Source organism: Drosophila hydei, unplaced genomic scaffold (genome assembly GCF_003285905.1).
Source record: "Drosophila hydei strain 15085-1641.00,03,60 unplaced genomic scaffold, DhydRS2 tig00000060-arrow-pilon, whole genome shotgun sequence".
Classification (NCBI taxonomy): domain Eukaryota; kingdom Metazoa; phylum Arthropoda; class Insecta; order Diptera; family Drosophilidae; genus Drosophila; species Drosophila hydei.
This window is the reverse complement of record NW_022045656.1, coordinates 8,975,134-8,990,576: the sequence shown is the minus strand read 5'-3', so window position 1 is coordinate 8,990,576 and position 15,443 is coordinate 8,975,134. Positions and strand designations below refer to the sequence as shown.

General features: G+C 40.3%; 5 protein-coding genes across 5 annotated transcripts; 3 read left to right on the top strand and 2 right to left on the bottom strand.

The window, feature by feature from the left end:
* Positions 1-126: 126 nt before the first annotated feature.
* On the top strand, positions 127-1,498 carry LOC111602587 (lipase 3). The gene is made up of 2 exons (XM_023319744.2): positions 127-269; positions 336-1,498. Exons 1-2 carry the CDS (start codon positions 174-176, stop codon positions 1,437-1,439), a joined length of 1,200 nt encoding a protein of 399 aa, XP_023175512.2. The 5' UTR covers positions 127-173; the 3' UTR covers positions 1,440-1,498.
* Positions 1,499-2,811: 1,313 nt separating this feature from the next.
* On the top strand, positions 2,812-8,341 carry LOC111602584. The gene is made up of 8 exons (XM_023319740.2): positions 2,812-3,894; positions 4,007-4,311; positions 4,375-4,533; positions 4,602-4,967; positions 5,032-5,122; positions 5,796-6,628; positions 6,687-7,054; positions 7,119-8,341. The coding sequence occupies exons 1-8, from the start codon at positions 2,979-2,981 to the stop codon at positions 8,092-8,094; spliced, it is 4,014 nt and encodes a 1,337-aa protein (XP_023175508.2). The 5' UTR covers positions 2,812-2,978; the 3' UTR covers positions 8,095-8,341.
* A 102-nt stretch (positions 8,342-8,443) lies between these two features.
* LOC111602585 (nischarin) lies at positions 8,444-11,475 on the bottom strand. The gene is made up of 5 exons (XM_023319742.2): positions 11,161-11,475; positions 10,987-11,103; positions 10,696-10,929; positions 8,891-9,743; positions 8,444-8,825 (listed from the first exon to the last, which is right to left on the bottom strand). The coding sequence occupies exons 1-5, from the start codon at positions 11,254-11,256 to the stop codon at positions 8,680-8,682; spliced, it is 1,446 nt and encodes a 481-aa protein (XP_023175510.1). The 5' UTR covers positions 11,257-11,475; the 3' UTR covers positions 8,444-8,679.
* On the bottom strand, positions 9,662-10,657 carry LOC111602591 (ankyrin repeat and LEM domain-containing protein 1). The gene is made up of 2 exons (XM_023319749.2): positions 9,802-10,657; positions 9,662-9,743 (listed from the first exon to the last, which is right to left on the bottom strand). Exon 1 carries the CDS (start codon positions 10,545-10,547, stop codon positions 9,804-9,806), a length of 744 nt encoding a protein of 247 aa, XP_023175517.2. The 5' UTR covers positions 10,548-10,657; the 3' UTR covers positions 9,662-9,743; positions 9,802-9,803.
* Positions 11,476-11,622: 147 nt separating the features above from the next.
* LOC111602586 (Golgi pH regulator) lies at positions 11,623-13,768 on the top strand. Its single transcript, XM_023319743.2, has 7 exons — positions 11,623-11,885; positions 11,950-12,220; positions 12,280-12,505; positions 12,581-12,765; positions 12,835-13,016; positions 13,108-13,293; positions 13,351-13,768. The coding sequence occupies exons 1-7, from the start codon at positions 11,844-11,846 to the stop codon at positions 13,624-13,626; spliced, it is 1,368 nt and encodes a 455-aa protein (XP_023175511.2). The 5' UTR covers positions 11,623-11,843; the 3' UTR covers positions 13,627-13,768.
* The last annotated feature ends 1,675 nt before the right edge of the window (positions 13,769-15,443 follow it).

Below are 15,443 nucleotides of genomic sequence, written 5' to 3'. Positions count from 1 at the left end.
GCCTTACTTGTCGACTGGTTATCTAATTCTGTACTATAATAATATATGATTGAAGCTTTTCACATTTTATATTGGCTGATTAAACTGACCAGGAGGTATATAAGTGGTAGTTGAAATTCACCTGTTCGCAATATAGTTGCAGCGGTCAATAATATCAGTTAATTGTGTTTAAAATGTGGCTGTTACGGTTTCTGGCAGCTCAACTCTTTCTAGCTTTCATTGTAGCAGGTTTGCCCTCCAATGCCGGCCGCAGTAGTTCAACAACAACGGTAAATTGTATTTAATATTAAATTGAACAATCTTAACTTACATATATGTATATATATATCTAAAAGGTGACTATTGTAAAAAAATATGGTTATCCAATTGAGGAACATCAAGTGCAAACCTCTGATGGATATCTTCTAACAATGCATCGCATACCATACTCCAAGAACACTGGCGACGATGGCCATCGTCCGGTAATGTTCCTAATGCACGGTTTGCTTTGCTCCTCATCTGACTGGGTTCTAAGTGGCCCAAGTAATGGCTTGGCTTTCATTCTATCCGATGCCGGCTACGATGTCTGGATGGGCAACGCTCGCGGAAATACCTATTCAAGGAAACATGCCGATAAGTCTCCTCTGTTCCAGCCTTTCTGGAACTTTGAATGGCATGACATAGGCATCTATGACCTGCCAGCTATGATGGATTACGTCTTATATAATACGGGCGAGGATCAATTGCAGTATGTCGGACATTCGCAGGGCACAACTTCGTTCTTTGTGTTGAATTCAATGATCAAGAGATTCAGGAGTCGCATTCGCTCGGCACATTTGTTGGCACCAGTTGCCTGGATGGGTCACATGGAAAGCCCATTGGCCAAGGTGGCAGGACCACTGCTAGGCCAGCCCAATGCTTTTGTCGAGCTGTTCGGTAGCGCAGAGTTCATGCCCAACACCAAGGCTATGGAGTTGATGGGCTCTCTGCTATGCAGCGATGGCGCAATATCCCAAGTGATGTGCTCCAATGTGCTTTTCCTGATGGGAGGCTGGGACTCACCGTATTTGAATGAGTCAATGATCCCCGACATTATGGCCACAACACCGGCTGGCTGCTCAATCAATCAAATATTCCACTATCTGCAGGAATACAATTCAGGTTATTTCCGTCAGTTCGACTATGGCAAGACTAGGAACAAGAAAGATTATGGCAGCAAGACTCCGCCAGACTACGATGTCGAGGGCATTGATGTACCCATCTATCTGTACTACAGTGATAATGACTATTTCGCCAGTCTTATAGATGTGGATAAGCTACGGATGACACTGGACGAAAGGTCTCTAAAACGAGCGTATCGATTGCCCGAGAAAAAGTGGAATCATTTGGACTTCCTTTGGGGCTTGAATATTAAGGAAATACTTTACGACACACTACTTGATGATATTCAAAATGCTTAATACGCAATAATAAAGACACGATTTAGCGAAATGCCAATGGGTCAAAAATGAAATGAAAAATCATGAAATGGGGTATATTTGTTTTTGTGTCGGGTACATCTTCTGTTTCGACAGACTAACTGTCCGTCTGTTCATCTATTTCCTTATGAAAGCTAGCAATGATACTGAGGAGTTTTACAGTTATGTCACTAGTTACCTTTTATTTTTATTATCCATCACTTCTTAAGTGTTGGAGTGTTATATCTTAAAGTATGGATTATTGAAAAGTTTTACGAGTCGAACGAGTATTAAACAGTCGATGGCAATAACTTGTGATTATCATAATTGATTGTGATACGGTCTCCACTTGAAAGTTCTGCTTCTTCCACTTCTTTTTATTATGGATTTTTACTAGAATAGCTGATTGCGGCATAGTCGATTAGCAGACAGGGCCAAGGGCAAGCGCAAGACTAAGAGCGAGGGCTTCCTTTGTACGCGGAATGTATTTGCTCCAATACTATTACATTATTAATACCTAGCTAATAGAAATGTATTATGCGCCTTTCCGTGATTCATAAAATAATTCGAATTATAACAAATATATACCAATTTTTATCAATATATTAATATGTTTTTTGATCACCTATAGACCCATCACGCGATGTTTACATATTTCTAAATACTATTGTTTTACTAGTAAATACTTATCAACACTTTATGACTTTTCATTCAAAAATATTTACAGTTATATTTTATTTCCCATTGTAAATATATTATAGCTCTTCAATGATAACAATAGAAGGCTAAGGCATTGAATGAGATACCGGGGGGTCAAGTTATCTGATTTCATGTCAAAACATGAAAGTTCGGAAATTTTTTGCAATCTAAGAACTAATCTCATCTTTTTTATGACTAAATATATATACAGTACTCTAATAATGTCTTCGTACGATTTGTCTAACTAACTAATTAACTTTATTTTACAAAGAAATTCAATATACTGATTAGTTTTCGAGTTTTAACAAAAAATCAATGATAAGGCACTTTTTTGGCGATAACGGCTTTTTTGGAATGTATGCAGAAGAATAATATATATATATATATATATATAAATATATATATATTTTGTATATATATATATATATATATATATTTATTTATTTATATATATATATATATATATATATATATATATATATATATATATATATATATATATATATATATATATATGTATATATATTGTATAGTCAATATACAAATACATTGAGATATATGTACATTTAATTCTGTCTTTAATTCTAATTACATTTCAAAATTGTCACTTATTTAAATTCATGTTATTCAATTCGCGTAATGTGGTCACTCTAATTTTCTCAATGCAACCGTGTAATTCTTATTATGTTTTTCGATTTTTCTAATTACTTTTGGAAATCTGGTCACACTTAAGACGCAGGTACATCCACGGTACAGCCTCGGCGAAAAAAGTGTATTGTCCAATTAATTTGAAGCATTATTTTGACTAAATAACGTAAAACTTTGCCCAGTGCGTTGGGAGAGATGACGCGCATAACTAGAAGTGATATATCACTTGATATGGAGTGCTGGGTAGAGGAGCTATCGCCAGCCCAGTTAGCCTACTACGAGAAAATCACAAATGAGCACAACGCTGTGAAAAATGCGCTCAAATCCGCCGTCAGCGCCAATGAAGGCAAGGAACTGTTTAATGGTCAAGTGTTTCAGGCATACTCTTTCAAAGGTAAGGTGCTGCAGGAGCTGAAGGAGGCCACGTTGCCAAAGAAGCCGCCAAAGCCAGATATACCACCCCCAACTCCTGCCGTTGCTGCTGCTGGTGGCGGTGGCTCAGGGCGAGGGCGGGGTCGACCACGTCTGTCGTCGAATATTGCCTATTTGGAGTCATCGGACGAGGGCGATGACGACGTACCACTGGCCAAGCGCTTAGCCCTATCTGCCGGTAAAAAAGCTGTTGCTGCTTCTGTCAGTCCGGCATCAACCACATCGAAAGTGGGTAAAAAGTCAGGTGCAACTGCAGCTGCATCGCCTACTGGCAAGTCTTCACCACAGCCCAAAGGTGGCAAAGGGTCTGGCTTAGGATCCAGTAGCAAACTATTAGGTTCTGGCGAAGCGCCGCCCAAAAACTTCCGTCCTGCGGAGGTCAATTCAGTGGGTGGTCTGGTAGTGGGCAGTAACGATGACAGTACGAGCAAAGATGGTAAAGACTCAAAGGATGGCAAGGACACGAAAATGCAGGGGAAAACATATCCATCACTGGTTGTGCTGGCCAAGCCATTCCTCAAGGTTAAAGATATGGCAGCTACGCGCAGCAAATTAGACTCCAAGGTCAAACTCGTACTAATGTTAACTCCCAATAAGTTCTGCGAGTGGTTGCTTCAAGAAGGATTGTTGCGCGCACAGCAGCACTGCATTAATCATCGCAATAACGAACTCAAGTTAGGTAAGTGCAGTTAATAGTATTAGCGAAATCTCTAAGTCTATAGAGTAATACCACAATAAATCTAACAAGTGATAACTAATGATCATCTAACTGACACTTATTGTATTTATAGGTGTTTACTCAGACATTAGCAAGTTCCCGTATACCGGCGGATATGTGTGGATTAGCGAGTGTTGTCCATATCGGTTCGTATCGGTGTTCAACAATTCCATATTTGAAGGGGCTCAGCATCCGCCAACATTTCTGCTCAAGCTAATATATCATTGGGCCTGCCAGACCAGCATCCAGAACGTTGTGCAGTGGGTAAAGGTTGACAGTGTTTACATCAAAGGAATTTACACGTGGCTACGTGCTATCTGCACCTTAGCAGTGCATCAAAAGTGCAAAAAACTGGGTGGTCCCGGCAAGTTTGTGGAGGTGCGTTTAAATTTTTAAATTCAAGAAAAGTAATTAATAACTGGTAATATTATGTGTTCGCAGGTGGGGGTCATCTCATTGGGCACCACGTCGCAGGATGGCGCACAACGTCAAGTGAAGGTTGAAGTCCTTGGCGTCTACGATTATGCAGACAAATCCATACGGCTGCGTGCCGTAGAGCCAATTACCGATGGTGATCGCAACTATAAAAAGCGCTTTCAGGTTGTGGAAAACACAATTGGTTACCAATTTGAATAGCTTTTCTAATAACATTACATTTTCAATTGCAGGCAATTTTAGAGCCGCTTTCCCGTTGGGTGCACAAGGACAGCACAATTTGTATAGATTTGACTGTAGATAAGATAACACTCTTTAGCATGGGCTTTAAGAACATTGTACAAGCTGCAGCCACTGACAATGCAGCGAAGCACAATAATTCGGCGGTCATGGAGTACTTGCGTCGCATTGTACCACGCATGTTCCAGAATACGCTTTCATTGCTTTCTCGTCAGATGATACAACAGTTCCTCGATGAGCTGGTCTGGCGCGAATCTTTTGGAACGTATGCACTGCAGGCATTTAATAATATTATCATACATATTGCTGAGCAGACCCGCGTTACCACCAATGAGACCATTACACAGCGCCTGTATCAGGTGGGTATCAATAAAATCAACACAATTAAGTATTCAATTGTATTAAGATAACTCTGTTTTATAGGTTGCAACAAATCCGTTTAAAGACTGGAGCGTACTACCTCCCAATTACAAGGAGACACCGGCCAATGCCACGCCCAAGCGCCTCAAGAAACGTTAGTAAATCATCGATAGTTTGTATGTAGGCCGTGATTAGCGTTAATAGTTTAATTTAGTCATAGGGCAGCAGGAGCTGCGTTAAATGCCAAACCCGAATTATATTGTAATGCCTATGCGTTTTGTCACTCCAAGACGAATGTAATTTTCAATGTCCATACCAATGTGCACAACACATATTTAAATGTTTTAATTTTTATTTCAATCCATTAACATCGAATGTTCATGAACGTATCTTTTTTTATTCTTTTTACCATGTATGTAAATTTACTTATATTCGTGATATTTTTAAATGAGTCAGCATTTAAAAACTGATTTACATATAATTTTACCTTTGGCATTCTTAAAATGTGTTAACTTGTTCTAAAAAGCAGCAAACGAAATAAAAAACAATAACTAAACTGAAAATGTATACAATACAATGTAAAACTGGTACTTTTTATTTGCATTCATTATGATTTTTGGAGTGATATAACGTATATATATGGCATTAACTTGATATTAGCATCCAACTATGATGGGTCATGATGTTTTCATCTGAAAATATTGCTCAGCAAAAAATCATAAAATAGATGACGCTTAACAAAATTTCAATATCCTTAAATAAGATCGGAACGCACAACAAAGCTTCGTTTATTATTAACAAACCGACCTTATTTTCTCGTTTTGTAGCTATCAGTGATTCAGACTATGTGAATGCCAGCAAGGATTATTCAAGTAAAGTTAAGAAAGAAAAGGAGCGTGAAAAGGAAAAGGATGTTTTACCAGCGGGAAGTAAGCGTCGTGGCACCGTTAGCACGCCTCCACCTGTCGCAGTTAGTAAACCCGCTAGCAAGGCAGCTAGCTCTAAGCTGTCATTAAAAACAGGACCTACTAAAACGAATACGCCAGTTGTGACGCCGGCCAAGGTACCAATCAAAAAGCCCAAGGAGGCAAAGGACGAGAAAGAGAAGGTACCTGTGGTTATCAAAAAGGAGGAAGACGAGCTCAAGGGTCTTGAGGAACTCTATTATGGTATTAGCGATGGTACCGAAGAGTTTTATGAGCATTTTCCCTATAGCTCGCCTCGAGCTAATCCAGCTGAGCTGACCAGAACTGTGGAGTGTCCAATTTGCTTGAACGGCGATACTTATGACTCCAATGAGAAGCTGCAGACTCATTTGGTGTCACACATCTCGCCCGAGGGTAAACAACACCAGTTCCAGTGTCTGTTTTGTCTGGAGAAGCATGCAACCGAATCTGTGCTGGCTAAGCACAACCAAATCATGCATCCTACCGAAACCAAGACAGATGGCTCTCCATCCTATCATTGCTTGATTTGCCAGCAACGACACAATTCTTTGCATCTGCTTACCGCTCATCTACAGAAAGTGCACAGCACTCTGGAACTACCCTACTGGTGTCAGTCCTGCGGCTATCGCTCCTCCTCTCATCGTGATCTGGTCCGGCACTTTTACGACGATCACAAGAATCAAAACTTTTTGCAATGCCCCTACTGTCTCGATGTAAGTAAAATCTTTATACTTCTCAATCTGTTGATTAAACGAAATGAATTATTTGCAGATCTTTTACTTCACTCACAAAGGCAAGGTCAATCAGCTGCGGGTTGAACATTATTTTATGCATTTGGATGAGCACGTCAACAAGCGTGATCCGACACTACGCTGTCAGAAATGTTCTCTGAGCTTTTTGGAGAAGGGTGACTTGAAGCAGCATGCAGTACTGCATCATGTCAGTATGACCAAGACGAATAAACCAGTTCGACTGCTGTTGAACAATTCCCTTCTAATTCCTCCGCCCAAGGTTCGCACTCATCATCGTGAGCAGCCGCCATTCTCGACTTATAAACGACCAGTTTTCTTTGCTTTCCTTGAGGGCAAAACCTGCGCTGAGTGCAATACAGATATCGCCAGTGAGGAGACGCATTACACGTAAGTGCCAATAATCAGAATATAAGCTATTTGGTACTAAACTTTTTTTCTCAATGCTCTACAGCGGTTGGCTGCATTGCGTAAAGTGTAATTATCAGACATGCTGCGAGCGCGCCCAGTTCCGCCATGGCGTCGATTGTAATGGTAATTTTGTGGATGCAATGGAAGTAAATTTGCCGCAGGAAATGCATTGTATCTGTGGCTTTGCCACAAGCAATGGCAATAAAATGGCACAGCATTTGGCTAGTTGTGGTCTGAGCACCTGTTACCCCAGTTTAGAAGCCGCCAGCGAGAATGCCGTAAAGCGCAATATGCTGGATATGTTGGGTCTGGTTCGTCGTGACGGTGAAACATCAGGCGAGGGCGGTGAAATGGGCGATGATGCCATGGATGATAATAGCGATATGCTACCAACGCCAGAAGATGGCCAACAGCACCACCAGCAGCAACAGGTGGAACAGCAACATCCAGACGATCAACAGGAGCACCTGCAACATCATCAGGAACCGTCACAAGCTCCGCAAGTGAATATGCAAACCGATGAACAGCAGCAAGGGGAATATATTGAGCCCCAGCCAGTGCCTGAGCCAATCTCTCATCTGGCCGAACCACGACAGGATCAGCAGCAGGAGCAGCAACATCAGCAGCAGCACCAGCAACAGCAGCAGCAGCAACATCAGCAGCACTCAACGCCAATACAATTTGGTGAAATGGAGGCAGCGCCTGTCATGCTAGATCCGCAAGTTCAAGCTGCTGCCGAATACGCTCAGGTGTCTGTGGTGCAGCAGCAGCAGCAACAACACCACCACCAACAGCAGCCATATGGAATGACTGGCTACGGCCAGAGTGCTCTTTCAACAGATATTGATATGCCACTAATTGGTGAGCTAGCTGAACCCAACGCTCCGCCAACACCTCAGTTTCTCGGTGAAGTGCATACTCCCATGTTCGATGCAGTGGCCGCAGCCGAGCAACAACATTATCATGCCCAGCAGCAGCAGCAACAGCATCTTCACCACCATCATCATCACCCCCAATGATACAAAGCGATGGGCAAGCTTAAACCACGCGATTACACTCTGCCTTGGCAGAATTACTAGACATAGATTCACCGATTTACAAACATATTCATGTATATTGTTGAGTATAAATTGTATTAAATTACATACATTACAATTTTGTAGATGAGCATCTAAATATTGCACAGTAAATATTGATCGATATTTGTAAAACATTAAAAACATAACTGTACTTGTCCACACAAGAAAAAACATAAAATAAAAATATGATAGCCACAATTTTTTCTACTAGTGCATGAACAATTATTAAATTAGTATGTACAGAACTTTACAGAGGACTTGATTCATTTGATACATTTCTTAATTATTTTTCACAAAATGATTTTATTTTACTGCTTCCTAGACATTCTTGTGTTTATTGTTTATACGAAACCCTCAAATAGTTTTGGCTGAATGAAATCTGTAACAATTCTGATTATCTTCTAATACACTTGCTTTTTGACTAAGCCATTTGACATCTTCTAAATACTTATGTTGGTGAGATTGATTTTTACATGTTTGGAACTGTGCGATTATTAAGGTTGACTTTGTGATCTTGATCCTTGGTCATTTTTGCTGCTGTCGTCGTTTGGATTTCAACAGAGCTGAGAGCACTAGAGCTGTGTCTAGTTCTTGTTGTGTGCCTGGTTCGTTGTCCAGCGAAATTTCAGCAGCGCGTTCATGGAAACGCGCCAAAACTCGTGGGCGATAGTCTGCAAAACAATTTAACTTTAAAATGAGTTCACCAACTACATTTATCTGATGTGCGCACACTTACCGACACTGCCTGCCAGAGGATTGCCAGTGAGTGATAACGTTTCCAGGAGCGGTAAATTAGCAACATTGTCAACTTCATCCAATTCTTCGATAAGATTGCAGCTCAAGTCCAGATTGACCAGGGAGAGTAGCTTACGCAATCCACTTACCGACTTGAGTTTGTTCTGTGCCAACTTCAAGGTCACAAGATTGCCCATGGAGAGATGCCAGTCAATACAATCAGCTATTAAATTGCCCGACAGCGAAAGCAACTGTAGATGTGGTAGCTCTGCCAGATTCTGTATGGTGCGAATGCGATTTTGCTCGAGGATAAGACGTCGAAGTTTGGGCGCAGTTCGCACGCTGCCATCGATTTGTGTTAGCAGATTGCCCGTCAAATCCAGCTCGCTCAGCTCACTCCACGCATCTGTATTAAGCAATACATTCTCGCTATTGGATGCAATTGGGTCCGGCAGAAGACTGGGAACATCGCAGTTCTTGTGCAAATTGTCGCAAAGAAGCACTTGGTTAATGTGGGTAATTGTGGTATTGTGTACACAGATTGTTTGCAACGTCGGTTTCAATAGCTCTACGTCCACGATATTCTCAGTAGAGAGCGCTGAAAATTTGAGAGTTTTGAGATTGCGGAATGCATTCAAGTTGAAGCTCAAGCGGTTCGGAATGATATTGCTGCGTCCAATCGGCACGTCCACTGTATTGTAATCCTGGACAAAGCTAGCATTATCCTTAATGGGCGTCACGACCAGCGCCTCTAACTGCGTGCTAAAGTCCAGCACGTGCGAAAAGTCAAATTTGCCACCTTGCTCAGTGCTAGGTGGACAGGGTAGAGCGAGACGTTCACTAATAGCATATATCTGGGAAAGAAATAAAAATATTGATTTTAAATGAGAGCTACTTTTAACGAAACTTTACTCTTAAAGGACAGAAGCATTTTCAGGTCTTAGTTCGCACTCCTCATTCTTAAGGTAAGCCAATAGCAGTCTATAAAGCAATAACACTCCCATTAATCTACACTGTTCCTTTGTAAATTTGTTGCGGACCACACCGAAGTAGACACCCACTCGCCTATTGGTCAAATGATTGATGCCCAAGGCATCGATCATTGCCGCCTCACGGGTGTGTGCATCATTTGATGAGATGCCATTAAAGCCACGCAGCAAAATAACACCACGTTTTCTCTGCCAAAGATGAACAATAAGAGCCAGCTTCGGATCCTTAGCCAGTACGAATGGATTGGCAGATCGCAATAGCTTATGGGCCTGACGCAAGTGAACGTATGGACGCGTAGCTTTTCCCTTGCCCACATAGAAGATAGACCGAAGAAATGTGAGCCACACGTCGATCTTGTGCATGAACTTGGATCGATTCCTTAGACCATTAGTTATGCGTGAGTCAAGTAGCAAATAATTGAAAAAAATGCGTTTGCTTTGATCATGCTTTCCATACCACCTACTATGCCGCTTGACAAGATTGGAATGTTTTTGGATGCTGGCAAAGTTGCTTTCCGATTGCAGAGTATGCTGCAGCTCACATGAGAAACTAGTTGAGGGTATGTGTATTACACCTAAAGAGTATTTGATGCCACGATTTTGACAAAATCGCTGGGCGAGGGGACGGCCCCTGACCGCAGTCACGACGGCTACTAATAATTTACACATATTTGGTAGTATATCTACCACTAAAAGCGTGTTCAAGTAAAATTATAAAAAAAAAAAAAAAAAAAACAAATAAGAATATATATGAATTCACAACAACAAATAATATATAAATTGCTGACAAAACTGAAGTTTTGTTACTAGAGCATACCTCCAAGGCAGAAAAACTGTACTCCTTTTTGGCACTCAGTAGTGCATCGCCACTTTCCTGAAACAAATTGGCAAGATCTTGTAGTATATAGATAATGTCGTATTTATTGAAATCCAAGAATTCAGCCAGCAGACGCGGTAGCTCGTTTCGAAAATAGATGAGTAGCTCTTGCAAATACGTTTCTAGTTGCTCGCGTCGCTGCTCTAAAAATGCAGGCTGCTTGTTGCCCACAAGCTGCAAAATGGTATAAATATTTAATCAAGTCTTAAAGATCTTTTTCGGTGGGCGTACCTTCTTTGGCGGCAACAATTTTTTGCTGATCGATATGTCCTCGACCAACTTATCGTGTAGCTGAGCAAAATCACGATATCGTCGCTCTACAAACCAATCCACATTGGCCACACGAACCTGTTGTTAGAGCTGTTTTGTAGTCTTAGTAATCGTTTTAACAATTATAATTAATACCTTGATGTCATAATATGTGATTCCCGCTGAGCTTTCGACTGAATATTTTGGTATTGTCACCGTTGTGTCTTCATATTGACGATAATAACACGACATTGTTACGTTTATGGTCTTGGACTTGACAAAGTATTTTACATTTAACGTTTAAACGTTAACATAATTGGGACATTTGTTTAAATCACGTCTAAAACGAACAACTGTTACTAATTCTTAATCTACTTAAGATGTTATTGCACAGCTGATTCGTGATGCGATTAGAGATGGGCAAATGGTGTAGGTCGGCAGCAATCGGATTTTCACAAAGTTATTAAAAGAAATGAAAATTTGGATTTACATGGACTGTATCATATTATTTCAGATTTATTCCTAACTTCTTTAATGACTTTTTAATTTTATATAATAAAAAAGTATTTTTTTTTGCTTTTTGGGCAAAAGCCGGTGTCAAGGGTGAATACACTCAAATTTATCGATAAGTTGCTGTTGAACGTACAACATTTTGCAATCTGGCAACGCTTATCTGGACATATCGGCGTTTTTGTTTATATTGTTTGTTGGCAATTTCCAATTAACGAGTGCTGACGAACAGGAGTTAGACGATCTTCGACCAAGCAATGTCACTGCCCATGCACTTAAGCGTACAAACATTCACAAGCAAAGCATAAAAAAAAGTGACTCAGCCTAAAATGGCTTTTCTGGGCGACTGTGTTATCGTGTTCGTGTCGCAGGCAAGCGGCTAAACTTATGGTTTAAGTTACTAGTATTACAAATGTCATTTATTTTGTTTTACAGATGCTGTTCTTTGCTGGCGGTTGGTTGTTCTTCAACAAGCAACTTTTCAAACACTATGAAATTCGTCACATATCAGTACAGTTGATATTCTCCTCAACATTTGCCCTGTCCATAACAATGTTCGAGTTAATTATATTTGAAATTATTGACGTTTTGGAATCTAGCTCCCGTTATTTCCATTGGCGTCTGGGTCTGACCCTTTTGTTGTTTATGGTGACCGCCGTGATACCTGTTTACATTTGTTACTCTGTGATACACAGCATTTCCTTCTGTAAGGCAAATATTCGCTTTAAGGCGTACTACAATTAATTCCATTATTTTTTGCCGCAGTCTCCGATAGATGGGTCCGCATTTTGACTACTCTCTGTTGGTTTGTCTTCCTTTACGGTCTGTGGCGCATCGGTGAACCATTCCCGCTGCTCAGCGCCTCGCATGGCATCTTCACAATCGAACAAGGAGTGTCACGCATTAGTGTTATTGGCGTAACTGTCATGGCCATACTCTCAGGGTTTGGTGCTGTCAATTATCCATACACCAGCATGACCTATTTTATCAAGTAGGCAACATTAATCCCATGCATGTAACAGTTCTCTTATCAGTTATCCTACTAATGTATTGGTTTTAATTGCAGGCCCGTTTCGCGCAATGACATCATATGCTTTGAGCGCCGTTTGGCTTTGACCATCGATATGCTGACTGCAAAAAAGAGGCGAATTGCAATGGCCATATATAATCATAATAAACAGCATCCTGCGAAGCCGAGGATTTGGGATATGCTCACCTCAGCAGTGCAACGTACAACTAGCTCTGGGGAGGGTAAGTAAATGAATTAACTGTTCCATTCCATTTCAATTTAATTAACTTTATTTGGCTACCTTTTTGCAGACATCAATCAATTAAAACTCGAAGTTTACGGTCTGGAAGAGTTGCAACGATCCGTTTTTCTCGAGCTAAGTTCACTTAAGAACATGGAAGAGCGTCAACGTTGGTCGCAAACATTGCAAGGAAAATACTTTAATGTTCTAGGTCATTTTTTTAGTGTCTATTGTGTCTATAAGATATTTATGGTAAGTAATGTATGATAATGTAAGATATTTATGGTAATGTAATGTAATCAAGATGTCCGTCTTCATTTCAAAATTCTAATTTCTTTTCTAGTGCTGTATTAATATAATATTTGATCGCGTTGGCCGTAAAGATCCGGTGACGCGTGGCTTAGAAATAGCCGTGCACTGGTGTGGCTTTGATATAGATTTGGCTTTCTGGAACCAACATGTGTCCTTTCTCCTGGTAGGGTGCATTGTGGTTACATCTATACGCGGGCTGCTGCTTACGCTCACAAAGGTACGTGTTTCCTAAATTAATCAAATATATTGATACAAATTTATTGTTTCTTTACAGTTCTTCTATCGTATTTCATCCAGCAAATCAAGCAACATTATTGTATTGATTTTGGGTCAAATTATGGGCATGTATTTCTGCTCATCAGTTCTGCTGATGCGCATGAATATGCCAGCCGAGTATCGTGTGATTATTACAGAAGTCCTTGGCAATTTGCACTTCAACTTCTATCATCGTTGGTTCGATGTTATTTTTCTGGTCAGCGCCCTCACTACCATTATTGTATTGTATTTGTCCCGCAAACCTGTTCGCGTGGACGATACAGATTTGCATTAAACCAAAAGAGAGTAAAGATCATGACATGTTATGATAAGCTAGGCACAATTCGTATAAAATCAATTCATCATATTTAATGCAAGCTTTAAGTTAAAGAGTTAAATATTTATATATATAACATATATATCTATAAATCCATGAATACGCCTATGTGTATGCATACGTACATATGTATTTCTGCCTTAGTATCTTAAGTAATGCATAGCACAAAGTTAAAAAAAAGTTATATAAACTTTATTTACAGCAGCGAACTATTTAAAATATGTAATATAATTTGTTGTATTTAAGGTTATATTCCATGATATAAAAGCTTTCAAATAGCGTACCCAGTATTTGTATACGTGAACTTTAATCAAGATGCTAACAGTTACAAAAGCTTTCGCTGAAATGCTTTCGTAGAAAGCACGAGCAAAAGCTTTCGTTTGCTATGTAACAAATGTCCTTTTGTGCTCAAGGTTGGCTCAGATTTGAGTTAACTTTCTCCTCTTGAATCTTCTTTTGAATGTTGTTGTCTCACACGTTCCACTTCCACCGTCGCATGGTAATAACATAAATCTGTTAATGTTAAAAGGTAACTGCTTAGAATTGTTGGGTAATCTGATGGTTCTGTTGAATAAGAATAAGATGTAGGTAGGATAGTTAGAACTAGGAAAATACAAGAAGCCCGGGAAGAGAGGAACTTAGAATATAGACTCCCAAGAAATATTTCTAGATTAGCGAATAGAAATGGGAAATACTTCTGAGAAAGTCTCAGAAGTATTTCCTTAGAAGATTCTTTAAATTTTCTTCCACATCACACAGCCATTTAATGTCTATGCTAACGCATAGGATCTGATTGAAAAACAGCAGCAATTGCTGCACAATAAAGCGAAACTTAAAGCTGTTAGGAATTTTAAAAATCCACAAGCAGCCAACAGTTGTTGAAAGGGTAATGAAAATATAACGACGCGTGCCAATTCGCAGCACAGTCGGCCTTTAGGGCCAACTGTAGATAAAATGCCATTAAATCTGCGGCAGCAACACTGAGTTAAAAGCGTTCAAGTGTCTGAATGAATAAATCATGAAACAAAAATGATTGAAGGGTGCCGCCCAAACAGCCAACCCAAAAACTGCAGTGTCCTTAAAATGTCGAACAAAAGCGCAGTCCACTGACGACTAAACCGATTTAATCAGCTGTAAATTCGATTAGCTGTTAACAATGCATGAGGCGGACCATTGGATGATGAAAGAAACTGGACTAGAGATGTGCACACAACAGGCGTAAATAAACTCATCTTACGCTATCCATGTAGTGCCCGTCAGCAGCAACTGTGCGTAAGGCATTTAAGTTATTTACATTAGTTGCACTTTCTACTGGGATTAGCTTTGCGGTCTTGTGACAGTTCCAGTTGGCCGCACGCTGCCATCTCTAATTGTGGGTGGCGACCTCATGCAACGCTTTTGGCTTGTATCGTTCGCTCGCTGTTGGTTTACCTTATCGATTTCATCGATTAGTGATTGATAATGTGTTTGGCCTGCTTTGACGGGGCTGCTGCTGCTGCTGTAGCTGTTGCTCTTGGCGCTAACCTCATTGCCTGCTATGCAAATTTCCTACTGATTTGAATTTCATTTACGTTACGTATACGCACCATATGCTCTGCCATAATTAATGCGTTGTACACCAGCCGGCTAATTAGCATAAACTAAATTAATTTCCTTATACGAGACCTGGGGCTCTGGCGCTGGGCTGATTGACAATCGCAGATTCATGCCGCAATTCAAGCTGGCGCAAGCCGCAAATCGTTGTCAATTGCTGAGTGCCTCCTTCGTCTATAAAT

Bases quoted from the DNA above. Each gene is read 5' to 3' on its own strand.
- LOC111602587 (XM_023319744.2), top strand. From the start codon at position 174: ATGTGGCTGTTACGGTTTCTGGCAGCTCAACTCTTTCTAGCTTTCATT. The intron at 270-335 runs GTAAATTGTATT...TATATCTAAAAG, and splicing joins GCAGTAGTTCAACAACAACG to GTGACTATTGTAAAAAAATA.
- LOC111602584 (XM_023319740.2), top strand. From the start codon at position 2,979: ATGACGCGCATAACTAGAAGTGATATATCACTTGATATGGAGTGCTGG. The intron at 4,312-4,374 runs GTGCGTTTAAAT...ATGTGTTCGCAG, and splicing joins GTCCCGGCAAGTTTGTGGAG to GTGGGGGTCATCTCATTGGG. The intron at 7,055-7,118 runs GTAAGTGCCAAT...AATGCTCTACAG, and splicing joins AGTGAGGAGACGCATTACAC to CGGTTGGCTGCATTGCGTAA.
- LOC111602591 (XM_023319749.2), bottom strand. From the start codon at position 10,547: ATGTGTAAATTATTAGTAGCCGTCGTGACTGCGGTCAGGGGCCGTCCC.
- LOC111602585 (XM_023319742.2), bottom strand. From the start codon at position 11,256: ATGTCGTGTTATTATCGTCAATATGAAGACACAACGGTGACAATACCA. The intron at 11,104-11,160 runs GTATTAATTATA...CTCTAACAACAG, and splicing joins TCACATATTATGACATCAAG to GTTCGTGTGGCCAATGTGGA. The intron at 10,930-10,986 runs GTACGCCCACCG...ACCATTTTGCAG, and splicing joins AATTGTTGCCGCCAAAGAAG to CTTGTGGGCAACAAGCAGCC.
- LOC111602586 (XM_023319743.2), top strand. From the start codon at position 11,844: ATGGCTTTTCTGGGCGACTGTGTTATCGTGTTCGTGTCGCAG. The intron at 12,221-12,279 runs GTAAGGCAAATA...TTTTTGCCGCAG, and splicing joins GATACACAGCATTTCCTTCT to TCTCCGATAGATGGGTCCGC. The intron at 13,294-13,350 runs GTACGTGTTTCC...GTTTCTTTACAG, and splicing joins TGCTGCTTACGCTCACAAAG to TTCTTCTATCGTATTTCATC.